Raw genomic sequence first — 23474 nt, 5'->3', positions numbered from 1 at the left:
GACCCTGCTTATACTCGAGCTATTTCCCTCAGCTCTTCCATCATCCTCCCAGCTCCCTGCAGCAGTCCCTCCTCTCAGTGACCTCCTTGTCTCTAAAATCCAACATGAATGACTTCCTTATATCAAACTCTAAAGAGCTGGTAACTTTGAAAATATCTTAAATAAAATAACAGCAACCAATGGTCACCCTCACTCCCTCATCTTCCCCTAAGAAATAATTAGTACAGTCTTAGTGACAGTTTCCAACCTGGCCAACTGTTTGACAATCATTTACATAATTCATACTGCATCAGAAAAGAAGCAGGAAATTCCCCACCGCAAAAGGTCTCCCAACACAAACTCTCAGCTCTGAGAGGGTTAAACAGTCACGTGGGGTTGATTTCCAATAAAGAGCCTTCGGACGTAGCACACAAGAGCCATTATCTGGGCGGTTGAATTCATTTTATACCAGTCAGGTCCAGTAATTTCTAGAAACTTGGGTTTACCTGGTATTCCTGCAGGGGTTCCCAAAATTCTCTTAGCAAAAATTCCTTCATGAGAATTATGTAATGAGTTTGAGATTATTCCAGTGACGTTTTTCAGAATAAAGCTTACCATAAATCTTCTATATGACAGATAGAACCCACACTCCTTAATCAGGTTTTGACCAAAATATTTGTGCCTCAAGATTCAAAAGCAGCTAATATCATCTTGTAATTGGAAAATCCTACTTCCTTTTCAACAGTGGAAGAGGTTTCCTGGGATTTCAGGATGGAAAGCTGGAAGCATTTCTTACAGAAATATTATCTAGATAATATTTTGCATTTGTATATTGATGTAACTTTAAAAATGCACAAGTTCTATCTATCTACATCTACGTCTCAATATTGAATGGCATATTCACTGAGTTGCCAAGAGCTACCCCTCCACACATAACATGGTTCCTGCAGGAAAATGTGTTAAATGCATCCAACAGCCATAAAATAGACAAACATTTGGAGTCTAGTGGCTCAAGAGGTGTAGACCATGCATAACTGGCATGTGCTAAGCCAGGTGAGGTGTCACACATGACCTTCCAGGCACACGTGAGCCAGCACGATCCCAGGCCCAGGCATGTTGCACATGAGAGAGGACACGAACAATCAGTTTTCATGTAAGTTGCTATTACTGCCATCCCTGGGGCTGTCATTTGTTTCTGAGTGTTTCCTACATACACCCTATACATCAACCTTCGCCTTAAACAGAGATATTCTAGACTGAGACTTCATGAAGGTGGGGAGCATGCATGTCTCCAAATCAGGAAGAGGATGTCCCTGGGGAATTTGGGGCAGGCCTGTCCACCGCCTCCCACCCTGAGCCAGGCTGACGCTGCCCTGCCCCACCCTGCTTGGTCTGGAGGGACCTGAGGAAAACACAATTTTTAGCATGAACCTCAGACTACCCCTGCTAAAGGCTGGTGACCTTCTAGGGCATGGAATGAACCAGAACCAAGACAAACTCTACAGGAATTTTTCAAACATGATCCCACGACAAATAGGAGATGCACAGCACACACATATACGAAAAAAAAAAGCACATAATACTTAGTGGGCTTAGCAAAATCCATCTTTAAGATACTCTGCCAGCACAAGTGAGAATTGCTTAGCCTGATCTGTGGTTCAGGGGCATCTTGGGAGAAGTAATATCCAAGGTGAGGTTCTGACGGAAAAGGAGTGGCCCGGGAACTCAGCAGGATGACCAGCACAGGGAAGTGGGGAACGGCAAGAGATAAAGCCAAGGACAGAACAGTCAGGGCCTGTCTATTGCTGCCAAAGAGTTTTGGTTTTATGCTGAAGGCCATGAACTTTGGCTGTAAAGTGAACATGATGGAAGGAGAAGTACCTAGAAGAAGATATAAAATCAAAGGTAGGTTTGGTTTCGTCCTCTTACGATTGAGAGAACCATTTGTTTGAGAAAGGAGAACAGCCAACAGAGAGTGAGGAACTGAGAAAGCAGGCATGGGGAGTGTCCAAGGAGGGGTAGGACCCATAGCCCAGGCAGAAGAATGAGTCTGGAGCAGAAGGAGGGACTCTTCCTCCACCATGCTGGGAAGAAATGATGATAAGTCAGCTGACAATGCCAGAATCCACGTTCTTCTTGGACAACCCAGAGCCCATTCCACACTTGCTGAATGTCAGGCAAGGAGAAGTATTAGGGACTTTCTCTTTCAGAACTATTTCCTGGGCCAGATTTTTAAAAATTTTTTCCCTAAGAAATCATTGCCACAAAAGAGAATGTTCCTCAAGGGACCCAGAGTCAATCTCTACTGAAACCAACACCTACTGACCCCAAGAGGATAAGAAGGTGTCATATGTGACACTCAAGTACTGTCCCACCTGTATCTTCCCATAATATCTATAACCGGACAGATCTATTTTGCTTAACAAAGCAAATTCCTATTACAAAAAGAAAAAGTGGGATGGGAGAAGAATGAGAGTCAGATTTTTTTGAGATCATTGACATCATGAGTACAAACACCTGTTCAACCTTCTCAAGAGAAGATAATTTTTCACAGCATCAGGCTATCAGTTATGCTTATAGAGGAAATTTACCAAACAGTAGTAAATTGTGAATGTGACATTATTAAGGTCCAGGGTAAACAGTGACACATTCATCTAAAATTGAATAAAGTTAGTTATTACTAGTATCTCTTTCACATTTTATATTGAAGATTTGAGAACTAATGTTTAATATTTAACTAAACGGCTACATTTCGAATGCTGGCACAAGCATGCCTAAAAGTTCAATTGTTGTTAAAATTCCTGTACTGTTCCTAAATTGATGTACTCTCATAAAGATAAGCTGTCTCTTCCCACACCTGGAATAAGTCTGGTCTGTAAACAATGGAAATTTTGGAGGACTTAGTGTTTCCTTGGGAGAGGGGGTGATGAGTAATAACAAAGACTAAGACAAGCTGGTTTCACAGCATTTTTTATACAAACAATTTAAAGTGATAAATGAAAATTTTCTTCACCTATGATTCTAATACAAAACTTATGCCAAGTTCCATCATGAAAAGTTTTTTGAGAAATACTCAAAAAATGTTTGTTTACTCATCCAGTCTTTCCTCCTCTCCAAGATTCATAAAATGAGAACCTAATTAGGAAGAGTGAGGAATACAAAGGGTAGGTTTGGGACACAGGAATGACAAACTTGAAGTTGATCTCCCCAGTTAGAGGCTGTTAATCTAGCACCATTTCAGAAATTAAGGATGCCAATGGATTTCTCATGTTGCTTATACATGTCAGGTAGAAAAGGACAAGGTAGGCAGGATAAGGGGAATAAAGGGAGCAGAAGTGACAGGGTAGTTGGTGGTGGCCCTACTCTTGTATATAAGGTCCTAAGAGAAGGCAGGAACCTGAATTTGGGGAGTCAGCACTGTGGAGCTGATATTAAATACATGACTGGGTGAGGGTACATCCAGAGTGAGAAGAGAAAAAGATGCCTGACTGAGCTCCAGGACACTCCCTGTTTAAAGGTTAATGTTTCCAGACATAGGTTTTATTATTATGCATGGGTGGTAAGGCCAACAGATCAGGAGATGACTGCCACTGAAAAGACACGTCAATATGGGGAGAATTAACATCTTAGCAATACTGAATCTTCCAATCCATGAACATGGATAGATCCTCTACTTACTTCAATTTGATTTTTTAAATCAGGCTTATGAAGTGTCTGACATACAACTTTTGCACATTTTCTTGGATTTATACCTAAGTATTTTATAATGCTTTTTGTGCCAGTACAGGGAAATACATTTTTTTATATTGACCTTGTAGCCTGTGATCTTGCTAAACTCACTTATCAGGCCTAGTAGGTTTTTTGTAGATTCCTTGGGATTTTCTATGTATATAATTATGTCATCTGCAAAGAGAGATGGCTTTATTTTTTTCCTTCTAATCTGCATACACTTTCTTCTTTTTTCTTGCCTCACTTGCACTGGCTAGTATTGAAAAGAAGTGATAAGAGGCAATGTATTAGCCTTGTTCCCAATCTTAGTGGAAAAACATTCAGTATTTTGCTAGTAAGTATGATGTAAACTGTAAGTTTTATGTAAGGTTTTATCAGATTGAAGAAATTCCCTTATAGTCCTACTTTTCTGAGAATTTATATCATGAATGGATGTTGAATTTTTTTCAAATGATTTTTTCTGCATCTATGGAGTTTCTCATATAGTTTTTCTTTTTTGGACTGAATCTGTTGAATTACATTGACTGATTTTTAGATGTTGAATCATCCTTGTATTTCTGGGATAAATATCATTTTATGATGTATTATCATTTTTATACATGGCCAGATCCAATTCAGTAATATTTGATAAGACTTTTGTGTTTACATTCATTTTCTTTTTCTGAACTTTGTCATAATACAGCTGGCCTCATAAAAGGCCTTACATGACTTACATATGGTCACATCTGTTACAGGGCTAAGCACAGCACTTTACACAAACCTGATCGTCAGTAAATGCTGTTAAGTAAGTTACTCAGTAGAGAGTAGACCCTTTTCCTTACCTGAAAATTAAGAGGAGCAAATTCAGTTATCTAGGAAATCCCTTCCAGATATAAATGCTTATGAAGCTAAATTTACAGAATTTCAGAAGTGTCAGCCAAGTGGCAATAGGTACCATGCGCAATAAAACCTTTATGTTCTGAAAAAATTAATCTGGCTTCTTTATGTAGTATTTTGAGACTTTGATTTAATTAACTTTCTATCTATTAACTTTCCTATCACTTAACGGAGTTTTCTGTAAGGCTAACTTTATAGAACAGTAGATTTCAACCTTGGTATGTGTTAGCCTCACATTTAGAACTTTACAAAAAGTACTGATATCCATGTTTCATCTCTCTACTCCAATCCTGATTCAGTAGATCTCAGGTTATACCTGTTTATTTTTTAAAGTATCATGGTTGAGAACCAGTGCCATGAAGATCACTTCCAAGTTTACCTTCTGCCTTCAATTCATGTTGCTGCCTGCCACCAAGCACAGAGGCCTGCCCTTTTGGCAAGTTACACAAGCTGTCTTGCCTCAGTTTCCGCGTCACAACTCCAAACTACTGCTGTGGGCATTAAATGAGTCACATGTAAAATGCTCAGAGTAGTGCTTTGCATGTGGTAAGTACATATAAGTTTAACTATTACTGCTATTTTTTGTATTACTGTCACTGCCAGGGCAGCTTAGGCCAAGTGACCAAGCCATTTGTTCCCCATTTTTAAGTGGGGGACCCCTTTAACATAGAAATAGATCACAGACCCATAAACTCCGTATCCATTGAGCAATTATATGACAAAAACTACCGTGAATTCAAATAAACTGTAATTTACTTATTTCGGCAGCATCTATATACAGTTAAATCATTCTTTCTATTCAATACAAAGACAATGTTTAGCTCCCCTATAGAGATTGCAGACCCCTGCAATCAATCTGAGCCTCGCCACCCGGCTGGTTGTGACCCACTGCTCCAGCCACATCAAGCTGCCTTGTACCCTCTCAACACACCACCCATCTTCCTAACTTCCTGCCCTACACACTGTACCATCTACCTCAAGTGCCCTTCTGCTTCTCTACCTAGAGTGGGGAGTCATGAATGTTAACAAATTCATCTTAATCCTCTGGGCTGAGCTTTTCCTAGAGTTGGTTAGTGAGGAACGGAAGGTGAGCCACACCATCCAATTAAGTACTCTGCTCATTAACAGTAACAACAAACAGGTGTGGGGTTTTTGTTTTTGTGTGTTTTGTGTTTGTGTGTGTGTGTGTGTGTGTGTTTAACACACAGGTTAGAGTCAGGGAAGGTCAGGGTGGGATGCAATGAGAGGGAGCTGTTTCAGCAGAGCTCAGGTGATTGAATGGGACGTCTGTGGAAGCCGCAGCCAGACCTCAGGAGCATCAGAATGTCAGCTGATGCTGACATTCCAGGAGGACGCATCAGCCAGGACCACCGGGCACTGATCAAGCCGAGAGACACAGACCCAACTGACACCAGGCTCCACAGTAACAGCGCACCCCAGTCACACTTCAGGGGTCACTAGGCAAGATCAGTGCAGATGGGAAAGGGCCAACCTGACAGGCAAGGCTGGTCTGCTAGGGTCAAGGGCCCACACCACTCACCATATCCCCAGGGGCTGTCTTGCTGAGGAGCAAGGAGAGGGTGCAGAAAGACTGAACCTTTTTACCAAAATATGCTCAACAGCTAACAAGGAGACCTTTTAAATGTCCCTATTAGAGTCCTTTACTGGATTAGGCTAAAATTATGGGGCTTCTCTTCTCCTTCTTTCTGGCTGTCCAGCAGGACAGAGGCTCATGCGGACAACACAACGCTTAGAGAAAAATGAAGAAGTTACCTTTTTCTTTCCCTGCCTGATTGCAGCGTAAGTTAAATTTTAGCAATCTTCTATGACTCTTTTAACAGCAGCATAAGTGTTAACTGCCCTGTAATTGGTACAATATAGTTTTATGTATCAAGGTTCACAGACTCAGTTATTCAGAGCACCACCACTCCCACCCCGGGGGCAAGCCGGGAGGGCTGTAATACAGGTACTTGAATTAAAATAGCCAAGCTCCCGCACAGCCTAAATTCTCAAAGTCAGCGTTAGACAGAAGCGTGTCTTACTCGTCCTGGAGGAATTATTAGGCTGCCTTTCCCTACAATGTTACTTCAGCGTTCCTAACTGCCCCACCCCAATAAAAAAGAGTTAGGAAAAAGGACATTCTGGATGATTTGATTTGCCTTTCAGTTTGAGTAAGATACCACGATTGTTCTTTCTTCCCCCAGAGACAGTACCCTTGACAACCAATGCACTCACTTTTTTCAAATTATCTATTCAGTTTGGATAGAAAAGTTATTTTGTATAGCATAGGAATTTTGTTTCTTCACATTAGCCTAGAAACCTGCATTAGCTCCATTTCCCTTCCTGCTTTAAACATTTTATTTTAAATGGGAAAAAAATCTGTTTCTTTTTTCTTTTTAAAAATGAATCTTTACAGAACGGTGTTTACATAGAGACATGGAGTAGTTTCCTCACATAATTTTAAAGGGATTTAGAGAGAAGACAGCAAATTAGAACGACCCCAATGTAGAACTGCAAAGGCAGACTTCATGGCCTTCAAATATCAAAAAGGTTATTAAAAGAACCACAGGACCGGGTTTTCAGCTTGTGAACGGACAATGTAAGTTAATGAGTCAAGAGGATTTTAGAGGGCCTTTTGGTAGAATAGGTAAAAATGAATGGATAATACAGTGGAATGAATACCGTAGGACTAAGAATGACATAGAAGAGTGGAAAAAAAAATTGAAACAAACAGCAAGAGCAGGAGGTTACTAAAAGTTAGGGCTGTTCATAGACTGCACGTATCACGGAAGTTCTGTGGTCAAGGTAGGACTTGGACTCCCCCTTGAGGGGTGGGTAGAAGTTGACAAGGCAAGAGCAGAACTTCACAAGGCCATGAGGGAATAAACGGGTGTGGGCTAGAATGAATGGAGATGACCAGATTAGAGCAGAAGTTTTGATGGGATCGTATGTGTTGAACCTTAGCAAGGGCTGTGACAACCCAACTGGCAGAGGACAGTGTCCCTAGACATCTTTTCTCTGACCACAGTTTACTCCAAGTCTGGATAACCTAAACTTTAGCTTTCAAAAATATGGCCCAAAACATTATATCAGAGCTTAGAAGTTTGCTTATAACTCTAGATTAGAGTAAATAAATAAACAAATACACACACACACACACGCACGCACACACACACACACACACATATATTTCTGCTCCAAAAGAGACTTGCAGTGGGTTCAGTAATTTTATCTTTTTATAGTTTGTACTCATAATATGGGATGAACAGGTCTATAGCTCCCCAATGCCAATTTTCCCAGAGGAATTACCACCCCCAGATGGACAAGTTCACACCAAGAGAAAAAGAACGCGCTGATAAGACACGCTATAGTGATTATCAACCCCAGAGGCATGACACTGTATACAGTGATCAGTGTGACAAAAGACTGCAAGTAATCTGGAATATTAGGAAGCAAATTTTTAAAATAGCTTCATCTTTAGAACCTACAGTAGACTCAGGGATTCCCTGTAAAAAGGTCATCTCACTGTCATTCCAAACTGCTTCCTCGGTGGGAGAGAAAGGAGATAAACCACGAGGACTGCTTGTGAGTTTACTTCAGACACCCTCATACCCCGTTAGTCTGGGTACACCCCCTGGGACTGCGCACACTTCCGACTTCAGGATGGGAAATGGTTAAGAAAAGCTGCCAGAGAGCGCCAGTCCCACAGAGTCACAGCCACCTCTAGCTTAAAAAGCATTCCACTCTTTCTTAGAAAGCTTTTTAAAATTTACTGAAATGCTTCTTGACTCTTCCTGGGAAACTTCTGACCTACATTAAGACCACATTACATTAAGAAACATCTTCCGTACGTAGACAATCGAATGATGCATTATATTTGCTTTACCATGGCAAGGTCCTCTATACACAGTGGTGGTGCCAGTGGCACGGAATTCATAACCATTTCAGAGTCAGGCTAACACTTTTATAGCTTCTGGTTATAACGTCTCACAAAGGGAAGCTAGAACGACCCCCGTAACTCTTGGGCACACACTCTAGCAGTTGTTAAAAGCATGGGTGTTACAACCAGACAGACACGCAATGCTCCACACACCACCTGTGTGACCGCAGATAGGTTACCTGATCTCTATGCCTCAGTTTCCTCACTTTAAAATGGTAGAAACTGATGAAATAATGAATATAAAGCATTTAGCATAGTTCCTGACATAAAATGCATCCTCTACCATCAACCTATTAGTGTCTCATTAATATTCTGTCATTTTATTTCTTTTCTAAAAGCCTGTAATAACTGTTCCATACTGTCTTTTTTTTTTAACAAGAGTAACTCATCTTTGTTAATGGTTGTGGGTGCTTCTCCCTGAACCTATTTTTCTTACCCATGAGATGAGGACACCACTTGCCCTGCTCATCTCAACGTATTCTAAAAATTGAATACATAAAAGTTGCTAACTGAAATGTTTAATCTGCAACTCATTATACTGAAATAAGCTTGTCACTAATGCTGTGGATAAACAAAGGCATGTCAGAATCATCCCATCATGACTCAAGTCCTGTTCCCACACCCCGTCTAAGGAATTAACTTTAATTCATTTTAATCATATAGTGACTCAGCATCTTCATGTGATAATGATTCATGTGTTTTAATTTGCCAAATGTTGCTTCTAGATTATTTTCAGAAATGTCTGTTGAGCTCTTTCTTAGGAAAGTCACGGCTTGGAGAGAGGATAAGATGTCAGTTATTATTTTATTCCAGCTTAAGCTAAATCATGTTTATTCCCAACTTATATCATCGACTCATATAGCAATGATTAAATGAGAAGCAGCGTGGTGCAGCCGGCGAGGCATGGATTTCTGGAGTTTGAATACTAGTTCAGTCATTTATTAACTGGACTGAATTTTCAGCATTTTACCTTTCTGAACCTGCATCTGAGAAATGGGAATAAAACAATTACTTCTTAAAGGAGATGATCTAAAAAGCAGAGCACAGTCCCCAGACACAGGGATGGCTCTCTAAGTGAGAATAATTTTACAATGGAACAAAACAGCATCTACTTACAGTTCACAGATGCCAGCTCTAGTGGGAATGAGAGGCACAAGCTGCAGTAAAAGTTTGACACCATTTTGCCACGACTCTTCTCTTTCAAATTCACAGTACAAGTAGCTACACTCATCAGACGAAAACTGGTAGAAAACATAGGTATCTTGAAAGCATAAATGCTGGTCCACTGTTGGAAACAAAAAAGGCGTGGATCAGTTTTGTAAAGTACATCATTTAGAGAGCCATAAACTGAATAATAAATTGAAAGGCCTACTAATTATTAGAGAGAAGTCAGGGATAGGACGATAATGAAGTCCATTCATGTTCACAGTCCCATTGAATTAAAAAGGACTTACTGACCACCCTATTTTTATTACTTGAAGCTCTGGCCAGCACACTCACATGTATTTTACAACTGTTCTACTTCAGGGACAGGTGAAATCAACAGCAATTCAAAGGCAGTAGAAGAAACTTTTTTTTTTTTTTTTTAGCGTCCCAAAGCAGTACATTTAATTACTGTGGTGGTACACAAATACAACACTATGGCAAGATTTAGATCAGTGGCTCTCAACCAGCACTGAGGGCATTTAGCAATGTCGGGTGACATTCTGCGTTGCCACAACTAGGGGGTGCTACTGGCATCTGGTGGGTGGAAGAAAGGGATGCTACTAAACATCCTATAATGTATGAGACAGCGCCCCCCCACCCCATTAACTAAGAATTATCTAGCACAAAATGTCAACACTACCAAGGTTGGGAAACCCTATTTTAAAAGAAATCAAGACGTGGAGACTTTTCCAAAAAATATTAACACAAAATGTTTTGCTAAGCAGAAACCTGAACCTCACAAGCAAGCTGATAATTATATTCCTCAAAGGCAGTTAACTGTTTTTCTAAAAAAGAGCATCAGGTGCTAGGTGTGACCGACTAAGATGACACCCACATCCCCATCTGTACCACTTTTCCACAGTTGGACCTGGGGTGTGCCTTTCTGAAACTTACTATGTTCTCTGACCCTCAATATTTATCATCTATAGAAAAAAAGGGCTTCCCAGTGACAAACCAGCACCTGAGTGACAGAGATAAATAAAGAATCCAAACTGCTTGACTTCTAAGTCTTCCATTCCCTGGCTCAACAAAGAAAAGAGATACCCACCATCTATTTTAGCTTCTAGTTAACATCAATTTTCTGTTCTGTTTAAACAGCTTATTTTCATAGATCGTTTATGACTACTTACACAATTAAAATGGCATACACATGCTACTCATAAAGTCAGTTTCTGATGATTATTCTAAGTACAGCAAGACAAATCACACATTTAGAGCAACTAAAGATGTCACTGATTTTTTTAAAAAATTGTGTGCATTATTCTCAGTAGAGAAGAGAGGGGGTTAAGGGAAAGACTCTTACAGGTAGTAGTTAATGAAACAACAAGTACCTAATTATTTTTACAAAAGGTGTGAGAAGTAACAAAAGATGAACTGTCACATTCATTTATAAGAGAATGCAAATATTTACCAGCAAACACAATTTCCATCTAGATTATAATATCATCTAGGAAATCAAACACATTTCGGTCAAGTAGCTTAACAACATAATGATTCTGTGCCTTCAAAACATGTAACACTAACCTGATGACATAATTCCCATATCCAGTAGGAGCTGCCAGACCCCTATGGCCATAGATCTGCATTGGACCAAAGGACAGTGTTCTAGAAGCCAGTCAACCAGTTCCGACCCAACGCAGCTTCTCCTGGACAAAAGCAAAGCCATTCCCAGTGAGACATGGTTGCCACCCATTTGCCAAAAAAAATGAAATTTAATACCGTCACTTTCATGTGCTTTTAAACAAGCAACTCAAGAATAAATGACACGGACCTCTTATCCATCTTTCAGGTTTCAGTTCAAATATCGCTTGCCTTACAGAAGCTTAGAATCATATCCTCTTATGCTGCTTCTTCGCATCACCTAACATTTAGCAATTATACATCTCTCCAAATGAATAGTATCTGTTTTCCTCCCTTGAGAATAATTTTCAGGAGAACAGGGACTATGTGGATGTAACATTTAGCAATTATACATCTTTCCAAATGAATAATATCTCCCTTGAGAACAATTTTCAGGAGAACACGGACTATGTGTACGTAATGTACGATTAATCGCCAACATCAGAACAGTCCAGGCCCACGGTAAAGTCTCTGAATATATACATTAGAATAAATGAAGGAATAAATTTAGCAGCCCTTTACGTGAAGACAATGCTTCTGCCTTGGTAAGACAAGTACCTCGAGTTGGTGGTGATCAGCTTTGGTTCAAGCAATTACACATTTTTATCTCATCTCTTTGAGAACAAAATAATTCCAGGGTTAGACAAGGCTATACCACAGTGAGTAGTATGAAGTTTTGTTTTCTGATCTTTAAACAGAGAGTACATCTTAATATTTGTCTCAAAGAACAATACATTTGACTGTTCATCTTTTTAACATAATCTAAGCAATCTGCCAAGCAGCGTAGATCATAAACCCATAAACCTGGATGATGGATTCCACTAACCACATGCAAGAAATACTCTCTGTAATCCTTAAAATACATAGCTGTATTCAAAGAATGCCCCAATTTGGGCATCACAAGCGGTACTTTCATGCCTACTTTCCCATCTTTATCAGCTTCAGATGAAAAACCAAACAAAGAAAACTTTCTGAAATAAGTTTTTTTAATTTGCAGAAATTTCATTGAAACCTACTCTTCCGTATGGAAAAAAAAGGTCACCCAAAATTTTTTTAAAGAGATGTATCATGTAAAAGGCTATCTTTCTCCTATATTTGGTATTTAAGGACCAAAAGATGTCAACATTTATTTGTATTCCTAAAACAGAAAAATATTGTCTATTTTTTGTGATTGGCATAGTTATAAATACCTAGAAATCACACAGTAACCAACAGTATGAAGAAATGCCATGAGATGCTACATTTTCTTGAGTGATGGAAAAATAAGGTCGTAAACATTTCTGCTCAGATATCTGAACAAATATTCTACTTTAGATAAAGTATCACTTTTTTGGGAGTAAATATTTGAAAGATACTCTTAGGCCATTAAGGCAATTCCAGATTGTACCAACTGTACAATTCCAGTTGCAGGTTGGCATTAAGACATAAGAAAGATTAACAGTCAAATAAATGGATGTTTTTTGAAACAAAACAAGAAACAGATTGCAACAAAACAGGCAATTAGACCAAACCGACAAATTTAACTTCTACAGGACACCTTTCATATTAAAGGCTCAAAGTGTTAATTCCTCAACACCTCTGTCAACTAGCCCGCATCTTTGGGCTTGTAAAGCACTTTTATCGTCTTAATCCTTATTCTCAGAACAATACATACAGCTCCTCAGCCTGCTCTGTGTCTGACACCACCTGGAACACGGCAGGATACAGCAAAACATTTACTAAACAAACTAAACTGTCAAATTGTAAATGGTGACTCGACAGATGCGTTGGCTTGTTTCTTCACAGTTGATGAGGAAGACGTGCCTCAGACCAGGGCTTCCCAAATTTGTGTTTAGTAGGAGTCGCCTGGGGCATCTTGTTGACGTGCAGATTGTGACGCAGTGTGGCTGGGTGCAGCCTCCGAGCCCTCATTTCTAACTGGCTGCCAGGTGATGCCGGTGACCCAGCCCCACCTTCTCATTGGGAAGGGCTCTGTCCTGGGGAGGTGCAGGGCTGAGCGGATATGCTAAAACACGGTCCTGCCATGACTGCTGTCATGTGTAGTTATTACTGAATAATCAGCCTCCCGCGCTCAGAGCAAGCTACTGTTTCGGGGGCACACGATCTCTTTCTACCCCCATCTCCAATTTAACAAGTTATGTTTCGAATCGCTTTCAACAATCCATCTGCACGAGGCAAAACATCACTGGGGTAAGGATGGACACTAACACCACCAAAGCAAACAAAATGAGGTAAGCTGCTGCTGCCGTTAACTCACACCCCCTTGACTTGCACACCAGGTCAGCCACAACCCATTTTAAATACCTAAACCTCCAGGACCGAGGGGAGAGCAGTGGAGAAATTAGAGATGCCTGGAAGGGAGGAATGGGAACACCCACGGCAGTTCTTACACCCCGTGTATTTTCAGTCTTGTACTGAATCCAGCAACTGTTCCGAGTACATGCAGATCTAACTAGCGTTGCGATACTTAACAGGAGCATTGTGATATGGAGGTGACTGGCTCCAAGGCCAATGTGACTGCCATAACAAAACATTAATTTTACTAGTCTCTGAAGTTGAAAATTCGATTTCTCTTGGCCTCCTTCTGTCTCCGGTTACATTTTTAGTAATCAATTCATAGTAGTGCAGAGAGAACCCTCATCTCAAATGTCAGTGGGGCAGTGGTGTTTACACACTTACATGAAGCCTCAAAAAACTAGTATGATTTTTCCTATAGTACCAAACAAATGGAAAACATTTCAAAGTTGTGAAAGTACTTCTCATAGGGTACATGGAGAACACTTTGCTCAATTTACTACCAGACAAATGAAAATGACCCAGCCTAGGCAATCATATTAGCACTTTGTCTTTAAACCCAGAGCATTCATCAGTCCTTAGACTATAAAAGAAAGGAGGTTCTGGCCTGATCATCTGGAATCTGAAATAGGACAACTCATGCTCTCTCCACATTCTACTCCCACTAAACCCTAGGTATGTTCTTACTTGGATGGATGGTTCTTTTCCATGAACCTGATTAATGTACATCCCCCAATTCTTTTTCAATCTATATCCAATCAGAAACAAAACTGAGAACAAGGACAGATCCTACATACAGCCTCATGTGGGAACTGAAATGAATCCTATGAGCCTGCTGACAACTAGACCCGAAGACTTACACAGGCAGACCTCATTTTATTGCACTTTCATTTACTGTACTTTACAGATATTATGTTTACACATTCAAGGTTTGTGGCAACCCTGCATTTAGCAAGTCTATCGGTGCCAATTTTTCCAACGGCATTTGCTCACTTTATGTCTCTGCATCTCATTTTTGGTACTTATCACAATATTTCAAACCCTCCACCAACAGAAAAGATGATGACTTGCTGAAGGTTCAGATAACGGTTAGCAATTTTTAGGAATATTTTCCAAGTTAAGGTATGTATATTGTTTTTAGATAATGCTATTGCACACTTAATAGACTAGAGTGTAAACATAACTGTTGCATGCACTGGGAAACAAAATAATTCATGTGACTCACTTTATTGTGCTACCTGCTTTACTGCAGTGGTCTGGAACCAAACCTGCAGTATCTCTGAGGGATGCCTATACATGCAGTGTCAGTTTTTTTAAAAAAGGGGAAAAAAATTAGACTTGTCTAAAGTTGATACCACCATCTATTTTTTAAAAAGGCGGGGGGAGCTCTACGTGAAGTAATCCAACAATCACCACAGCCCGTCTTCCAGCCTGTTGCGTCTGCTTGGCCTAGGCTCTAAACCAGTGGTTTTTCAGACCCCGGGCAGTGAATTCTTTATAGGAGGGTGTGGCAGTGACCTTTGAGCTTTCTCAAGAGGTTCACAATTCCATATACACAAAAGCATTGTTTGTCAACAGAATAAATCATATCTAACCTATGCCGAATGTGTCAAAACCTACAGAAATACTAATGTGATTAATTAAACATGGGATTTTAAAGCGTTAATTCATTATAGTCCTCTCATCTCCACTACACAGTTGGTCAATGGTGCCAAGATTACCGATTTTGCCAAATTTTTTTTATCAGAAAGAAGTTGTTGGCATGAGATAGTTGCTGACAGGGAAGGGACACGAAGAAATTATCTAGGGTGTGAAAACTCCCCAGAGCTTGATGTGGATAGTAGTTACATAAGTGTGTGTAATGATTAAAAATTCATCAAGCTGTACCCTTAAGATGTGTGCATTTTATTGTATGTAAACTATGCCTCAAAAAAAAAGGATGGGGGGTCGTCTTACTCAAATAGGTTGGGAACCACTATCCCCAAAAGCCAGGCCATGATGGAATTTTTCCCATCTGTGGCAAATGGAAAAGAAGAAAATGACTGTAATGAGTTTGTGATAAAGCTACATTTAGTTAACTTAAAGAAATGTCTTTATTCTGGGACTCTTTCCTAGTTTTTTTGTTATCATTTATTCTGAGTACTCTCCCTATTCTTTTTTTTTTTTTTTTTTTTTTTCGGTACGCGGGCCTCTCACTGTTGTGGCCTCTCCCATTGCAGAGCACAGGCTCCGGACGTGCAGGCTCAGCGGCCATGGCTCACGGGCCCAGCTGCTCCGCAGCATGTGGGATCTTCTCGGACTGGGGCACGAACCCGTGTCCCCTGCATCGGCAGGCGGACTCTCAACCACTGCGGCACCAGGGAAGCCCTCTCTCTATTCTTTATGGTATTGCAATCTTCCAGTTGTAATCTCCCTATCTTCAGACTAGGAGTCCAACTGTGAAACACTCAGCTAAGTTTAATTAAGAGAAAAGTCACCACACCACCAGTATCCCAAATAGACACTTCAAACAAACCAACCCTCCTACTACTGATAATTGCCCATCTCTCTGTGATCAGGGTTATGACTTTAACATGTTTTTGGCGTTTTTTCTCAAGGAGAATTTCTGACAAGGTGTTAGGAAACTGTGTTACCTGTAAAATCCCTTGAGGTTCACCCTGTCCTTTATCAGGTCAGCCGCCTGAACGATGATAATATTCCTCAGTGCTCTTCCTGCACAAGAAGAATTCTCTCCATAAATCTACACAGAAAAGACAAAGACTCACTGAGAATTCAGAACAACGATGTGACAATTTGTGAGCTGCCAATGACATACTATGTAGAAAAAGTTACGGCCAAGTCCCTAAGCTTAAAACACTTAACTGCTTTAACTATAAATAATTTCCTTTTACACAGTTTCCAGGGCAAAATACCTGTTTTTTTAAATACAGTATTTGTACCAATACAGCAAATTGAAGAATATTTATATATGAACTCTGCCATATTGATAAATGCATACTTTTAAATGTCTTGGAAGCTGGGAAAATAATTTTTTCCTATCTAGCAAGCATCTCACACCATGACACAATTTAATAGCAGGCTGCTGTGTGCTTTGCTTTTAAGCTTCACTCAACTGCAGAGTTTATAGTTAATGCCAAGCATCCTGGTTTCATCTACTTCACAATTCCATCTAGCAGATAAAAATTTCATATAGCTTCTTTTTTTAATCTTCTGATTTGCCCATATGCATCTCTGATTCTTGGAGGATGAAGCAGGGTATTCCTTAGATCTGGAGAGGTCTATGTCCCACTTTATAAACTACCTCCTTTTTCTATAATTGGCAGCTTCGTCCACAGGGCAATGTTGTTTCACAAAGGAAGCTAAATGAAAATGAACCGTCTAAGTAAAGGCTCATGAAAGTGAAGATATACTGAGGGTTCATGTTAACATCTGTTTACTTGTTTCTTGCTGAACTCTTTTTCTTTTCTTTTTTTTTTTTTTTTGCGGTACATGGGCCTCTCACTGCTGTGGCCTCTCCCGTTGCGGAGCACAGGCTCTGGACGCGCAAGCTCAGCGGCCATGGCTCACGGGCCCAGCCACTCCGCGGCATGTGGGATCTTCCCGGACCGGGGCACGAACCCGTGTCCCTTGCGTCGGCAGGTGGACTCTCAACCACTGCGCCACCAGGGAAGCCCTCTTGCTGAACTCTTTTTGCACCTACAAAATATTTTATATCTTCTCCCAAAGCAAACAAGTTGATAATATATTGACTATAACTTGATCCGGAACACTTCAACCCCATCCTTATACTCCCTTAATTTTCCTGTAATCACCTCCAAAACCCAACCTAAGAAGAAAATGTGAAGGACAGGAAATGATTTATTTTTAACGTGTTAAATCTATTTAAAAAAAAAAAACAACTTTAGTCATATAACAGAAAGTACTACCATAAAAGAGGTATGAGTCAGCTGACACTTGACTAGTCCTGACAATGTACCAGTATTCATTCATTCAGTCATTCAAAAAAACACTAAGCAGATATCAGGTCCCATTCTAGATGCTGGGGATGCAGTAGTGAGCAAGGCCAAAAAGGTCCTGCCCTCACAAAGCTCACAGTCTCCTGTTATCCTGAAATATGCAACCCTGTCAGCTGATATATATATTTTTTAACACAACATAATGAAGGCATCCCCACCTTGTTTCAATGAGCACTCAGGGATATTCTACTCTTAGATAACAATAAATACAAATAATCCCCTTCTACACAAAGTTTTCAGAGTAAAATATCCAGTATTTTTAAAATACAGCATTTCTATCATACAGCAAATTGAAAATATTTATATTATATATGAACTCTGCCATGTTCATAATGCATTCATGTAGAGGACGTGGAAAATGGGAGAAAATTTTTGTCCTATCCATGACACAAGTATCAGAGCATTTCAAACACCTTCGGCCGTGTCATCCCAGGTGAAGGAGACGGCGTAATCAGGAGCAAAGGGAAGAATCACTGTTTCAGAAAATGCTGTAAGAGAGATAAGAATCATACCTGGGAAGGAGTAGGTTCAAGGTATGGATTCGAAATTCTTCTTGATAGAGTCTATTTGAAAAGAAAGAAAAGGGGAAAATTAGAACCAAACAGAAAGCTTTGTACTATAAAGGCACAATATATGCAACCGCGGCAGGCCAGCAGTTGTCTAAGCCAAAAAAATGTCATGGGCCATGGAGGATGAACATCTTTATTCTCACTCAGTGTAAATATCTGGTCAACATTCATCCCAATGAGACAGGATATTCCATGGGAACGGCTCCCAATCTAGAGAGCACAACTTTAAAAAGTGCAACAGAAAAACAGGGATGTTTGTATACGTATCACTTTGTTCTCAGTGTGATTTTGATCCCATTTCTCCTTTCCCTTCTATTTCCACTCTCACCAACCCTAACTCCAGCTCTCATCCCTGCACACCTGGACTGCTGTTTCGGCTTTTCAGTGGATTTCCCTGGGCTCCAGTCACGCCCCCTCAGGCCATCCTGCAAACCTCCACTGAACAAAAGTCCCTATAGAGCCCCTCAACTGACAGTAGGTCCCTTCTTGCTTGTCAGTCCGAACCCCCAGCCTGCCCTTCTGGGCCCACCACAGTCTGCCTCCAACAGATTTCTATTCTCCTTCTACCTCCGTGCATGGCTTCTTTGACTCAACATGAGATCTACTCATCAGAAGAAGCTGCGATTCATACCTGCCTCTGCTCACACCGTCCTCCACGACCGAAAGCCCTCCGTCTTCCCTGCTACACCCCTGAACCCCACTGAAGTCCAGGTCTGTGCAGTCGCCTGTTGGGTGAAGCTCCGCCCACCCACCCCAGTCCACTGCAGTTTGTCCCTCTGGGAGCTCCTTGTCTTCTGACTACCTCTATGGCGGCTCCTGGGTGCTCTGCAGTACTGGCTATCTTTCTATGTGTGCATTTGCCCCAACTAATCCATACGCTCCTTGAGGGATTGATTGCTGGCAGCTTAACCTGCTTTGCTTTCACAGCCTCTAGCACACAACCTCACACACAAAAAATGTTTGTTTTTCTATTCATTTATTACAGATATTTATATCTCTGCATCAACTGAGTATTTGCTGAGTGACTTGAATTGTAGGAGCTTATTTTTCCTACCTAACAATCCAGTAATCAGCACCATCACCCTCATGTGTATAAGCGCAATAGAAAACTATTATCATTTCCCGTTGCGGTTTAGGAAAAGGAACAGAGAAATGAACATTTACTGAGCTTCCAACCTATGTTTAAAAGCTCTTTACACCGCTATTCCAAAGCCTGCTGTCTTTTGAGATCCCATAGTTTTTAGTCCGCCGCGTCCACTTCTTAGAATCACTTACAAAACATACCCTGCCACTCACTGCCTTCCAGTGTCTAAACCTTCTACCAAACTTTAAGCTAAGACAGAATTCTAACTCAGCCCCTTGCCCACTCCACACAGCTCCCATACTACTTATCTTCTAATTAAACTGAAATAAATATACAGATTCTTTATCCAGGAATGCCAATTGGTACACGCTGCTAAAGATTTGCAATAGCTTCCAAGAAAAAAAAGAAAGGTTTAAGATAGGCCATTTTTAATTGCTATGTGTTAAAATAGAACACCCACTCACCCCTTCTGGTCTAGTCTATACACATTCCCAACCGGCCCTTCCTAGGCCTTCTGTTGCCTGAGCCTAGGCATTGTACTCACTTACTGAAATACTGAACAGTTTAAAATATGCATCTACACCAGATTTATAACTTGAAGATGAATCATCATGATAAGTGATTTTTCTTTTTCCCTAAACAGCCTTTTAAAAGTCAATATGGCAGACCAGAATGACAATCTTTATTACTCATCTAATTGCCTAAATCAGCTCAGAAAAGCAACTACTTCACATAATCTAGTTAAAAAGAAAGCTTCCAGGTAGAAACAAGCTCTAAAGAATTAGGCAGGGGCACTTGCACAAAAGACAGCAGAAAGGCTTCCTTTCTCTCTGCCGCCAGCCCAGATCTGGCTGTCTCGACACTAGTGTTACACCAGCACAATTCCACTTCACAGAAACTTCCCCCGTGGATGGCTTGTTACAAAAGATTGGTAAGGTGAGTCAGTAAAGCCATGGGGTCCTTCCATGCCGACGAGATAACAGTGTTAGATAAGCTCCTAGCCCACAGGGAATCAACCAGAGCAACCTAACAGGAACTGCCTTTTACAGGACACAATACCTAGATTTGTTGTCAGAAACTCCTGCAAAGCCCGCTCTTAACTGGCCCCGAGGGAGCTGTGTTTCCTGAACGCTCCAGGACAGCAGCTCTCAAACTCACCTGAGCCGGGGAAGCTCAGCGCTCTCTGTACAACTCCGGAAAGGACTGATCTGTTCAACTTAAAATAACTACCATAACTGTACTTTTTTTTTGAGACCACTTTATGTTAGCTGCCGGTATTGACTAAAAATAGCAAGTGCCAAAGACTTAAAAAAGAACATGGAGGAACTGACCATCTATTACCTCATTTTTCATAGATACTGTGAAAGGACTGTTACATAATTTTACTGGGAAAACACCATGGGCCAACTTACAGGAATCTGAGAATGACTGCTCTAAAGAACCTCACAAACTGCTCTCCCAACATTTCCCTGAAAGAGTAGCACAAGGACACCCTTGAAGATGCACCCCTCTCCATTCAATATTCTTTCCCTGATATTCAATTACTCAACTGTTTTCATCCCATCTTGGACTCCCTCGGTTTTGTTTCTCCTCTCAGCATTTCAGGGCTTCATCTCATCACTCCCGTGGCAACTAACTTCCGTTCATTTCCCTTATGAAGCACCTACTGATCTCCTTGCCAGGCACAGTGGCAGCTCCAGAAACATAAAGGTGAACAAGATACCATCCTCTAACTTAGAAATCATTTATCAGAAGACACGGGATCTCAAGAACGTTTTAAATAAATCAGGAAGAACATTTCTTCTTCCTAATTTCCTATCAATTTACTCTATAATCTTGGATGTCTGGTCCAGTTGATGCAGGCGTCCTTTTTAAACGGCTCTCACCATGATATCTCAAATATAAAGCCCAGATGAGATGATTCTTTTTCCCCCTTTATTTCCAATTTCCTAGAATTACTTAAGCTAGATGCAATGATTCTTTCATGAAGGACTTATACGGACCATAGAGAGAAGACTAGTAACAATACAAATGAAATTAGATTTTAATTCAAATTTATTTCTTCTCCTCTGCAATTTAATGAACCATAGAAAATGATTCCCTAAATGATTCCGTGCAAACCTCATATTTTAAACATGTGTTAGAAAATTGCAACCCTTTAATATTCACAAATGAACTTCCAGAAAAAATTTATAATAAATTTTATTTACTCAGAAGGATAACTCAGAGTAAACTCAGAAGGCTTTACTCAGAAAGATAACGGGTTAGCAATCATATATTACTTTCATTTTTTTTTAAAGTAAGGTGTCCACTAAAGTTAGATGGTAATAGTCTCTGAGGCTGGGTCTGAACCAAAAATGGAACTCATTTCAGAGTCATTGGAAATATCGTGCTAAACTATATGGTAGACTTAAGGCACATTTTAAAATCAGCTTTTAAAGGACATGACATGCCTTAATGCTCTCCTTGGATTGAATTAAAATACTTAGGCTACAAGGGAGAGGAAAGGAAAAAGAATGAATCACTTCAATCACCAGCAAAGTATGACCTAATCTGTTAAAACAGGAACCAACAAGAACTACCAAATCTGTTGATAACTTGAGAATTCAGTTCACAATGCAACTTGCTGTCACCTTCAGCCACTGTCCTTTACCCACTCTGGGTGACCAAGTAGAAATGAACATGTTAAAGTGGAATAAGTGTACTTAGATTCCTTAAAATTCTAAGAAGCCAAAAATCTCCATAAGTAACTAGAAGGCACATGTGTTAAGAGACTATGCACTAAAACAATTAAGGCTGTGATCCAGTAGGCTGTGCAGTAGAGTTCTAAGGCCTGGGTTGGGGAGAGAGGTCCTTTTTAAGCCCCAGCATACCCTTGCATCTCAATCAAAAGTTGATCCAGGGCTTCCCTGGTGGCACAGTGGTTGAGAGTCCGCCTGCCGATGCAGGGGACACGGGTTCGTGCCCCGGTCCGGGAGGATCCCACATGCCGCGGAGCAGCTGGGCCCGTGAGCCATGGCCGCTGAGCCTGCGTGTCCAGAGCCTGTGCTCCGCAACGGGAGAGGCCACAACAGTGAGAGGCCCACATACCGCAAAAAAAAAAAAAAAAGTTGATCCAGGTGAAAAGGACAGGGTCCCACCCAGCCAGGAAGTTGGCTTGAGAAGGACACGGTCATCACAAGTTCGGCATAATGCAAACTGGAGACATGAGTCAAGTGCTGACGTGGAAGCACAGGGCCGGGCACCACAACTCTTTCTGCAAACTCGGATGCCAGTTCAGGCCCAACCATTCCTTGAGGCTCCAAGGGATGTGCTCCCAAAGTCAGTCACAGCCACAGAGGCCACTGTAACAATATCCTCAACATAGCCTGGCCAAACCGAAGTCAATGATGTTCTCAGAATTAGAGTTTTCCACTGCCCTGTGATGTGTTAAGAAAACAGAATGAAAGGGAAGGTGGCAGAAAGGCTTACTGAGCACCTCCTTTGTCTTAAGCACTTTCCCACATTAGGAGCTGCACCCACCTATTCATACATCTACAGACAAGAGCCCTGAGGTTCAGAGAAATTAAGCAATTTATTTAAGGCCCCAGAGCTGGGAAGTTACACAGCCAGGGCTGGAAGAATATTGCGATTGATTCCGAAGTCACCACTCTACCGTAACATGCTTCATGTTACTAAGTAATAAATGAGTTTCTGCTGTGTGCTAGAGATTGTACTGAATATTTTACTTGCAATATATTGCTTAATTTTTGAAAAACTATGAGGTTTTAATCCCATTTTACAGATGACAAAACTAGGCTTAAAGAGGTTAAGAAATTAACCCGAGTTTGCAACCCAAGCCTGTCTTTAGTTACTTCCCCATATATTTATCTTATAACATGGAATGTACTGATTTAAGAATCACATGACAAACAAGTGCAGATAACTGCATGAAGATGTCACAGATAGCTGTCTCTGCTAGATCCAGAAGTTCTCAACTCCGGATGTAAATTAGAACCATCTGGGAAACTGAAGAAATAATCAAACAGGAGCTCAGGTACACAGAATTAGAACCTATAGAAGAGGGACCTGGGTGGGTTTTTTCCAAGCTCTTCAATGTAGTTTTAACGTGCACCCCGGTCTGAGAAAAACTGTAAAAACCAGTGGTGGGAACTGGCAAT

General features: G+C 40.7%; 1 protein-coding gene across 3 annotated transcripts in view; it reads right to left on the bottom strand.

The window, feature by feature from the left end:
- Nucleotides 1-23474, bottom strand: part of RAPGEF5 (Rap guanine nucleotide exchange factor 5) — a gene marked incomplete at its 5' end in the record, with an annotated part of 217138 nt that overhangs the window by 162746 nt on the left and 30918 nt on the right. For all 3 annotated transcript variants that reach the window (XM_082633000.1, XM_082633002.1, XM_082633001.1), the window contains 4 exons: nucleotides 9641-9809; nucleotides 11255-11376; nucleotides 16279-16385; nucleotides 18174-18224. In XM_082633000.1, coding sequence (XP_082489126.1) covers nucleotides 9641-9809; nucleotides 11255-11376; nucleotides 16279-16385; nucleotides 18174-18224 — 449 coding nt within the window. The remainder of the gene's footprint in view (nucleotides 1-9640; nucleotides 9810-11254; nucleotides 11377-16278; nucleotides 16386-18173; nucleotides 18225-23474) is intronic.

Source organism: Mesoplodon mirus (genome assembly GCF_964341445.2).
Source record: "Mesoplodon mirus genome assembly, chromosome: 9".
NCBI lineage: Eukaryota > Metazoa > Chordata > Mammalia > Artiodactyla > Ziphiidae > Mesoplodon > Mesoplodon mirus.
This window is presented reverse-complemented; position numbering and strand designations above follow the sequence as displayed.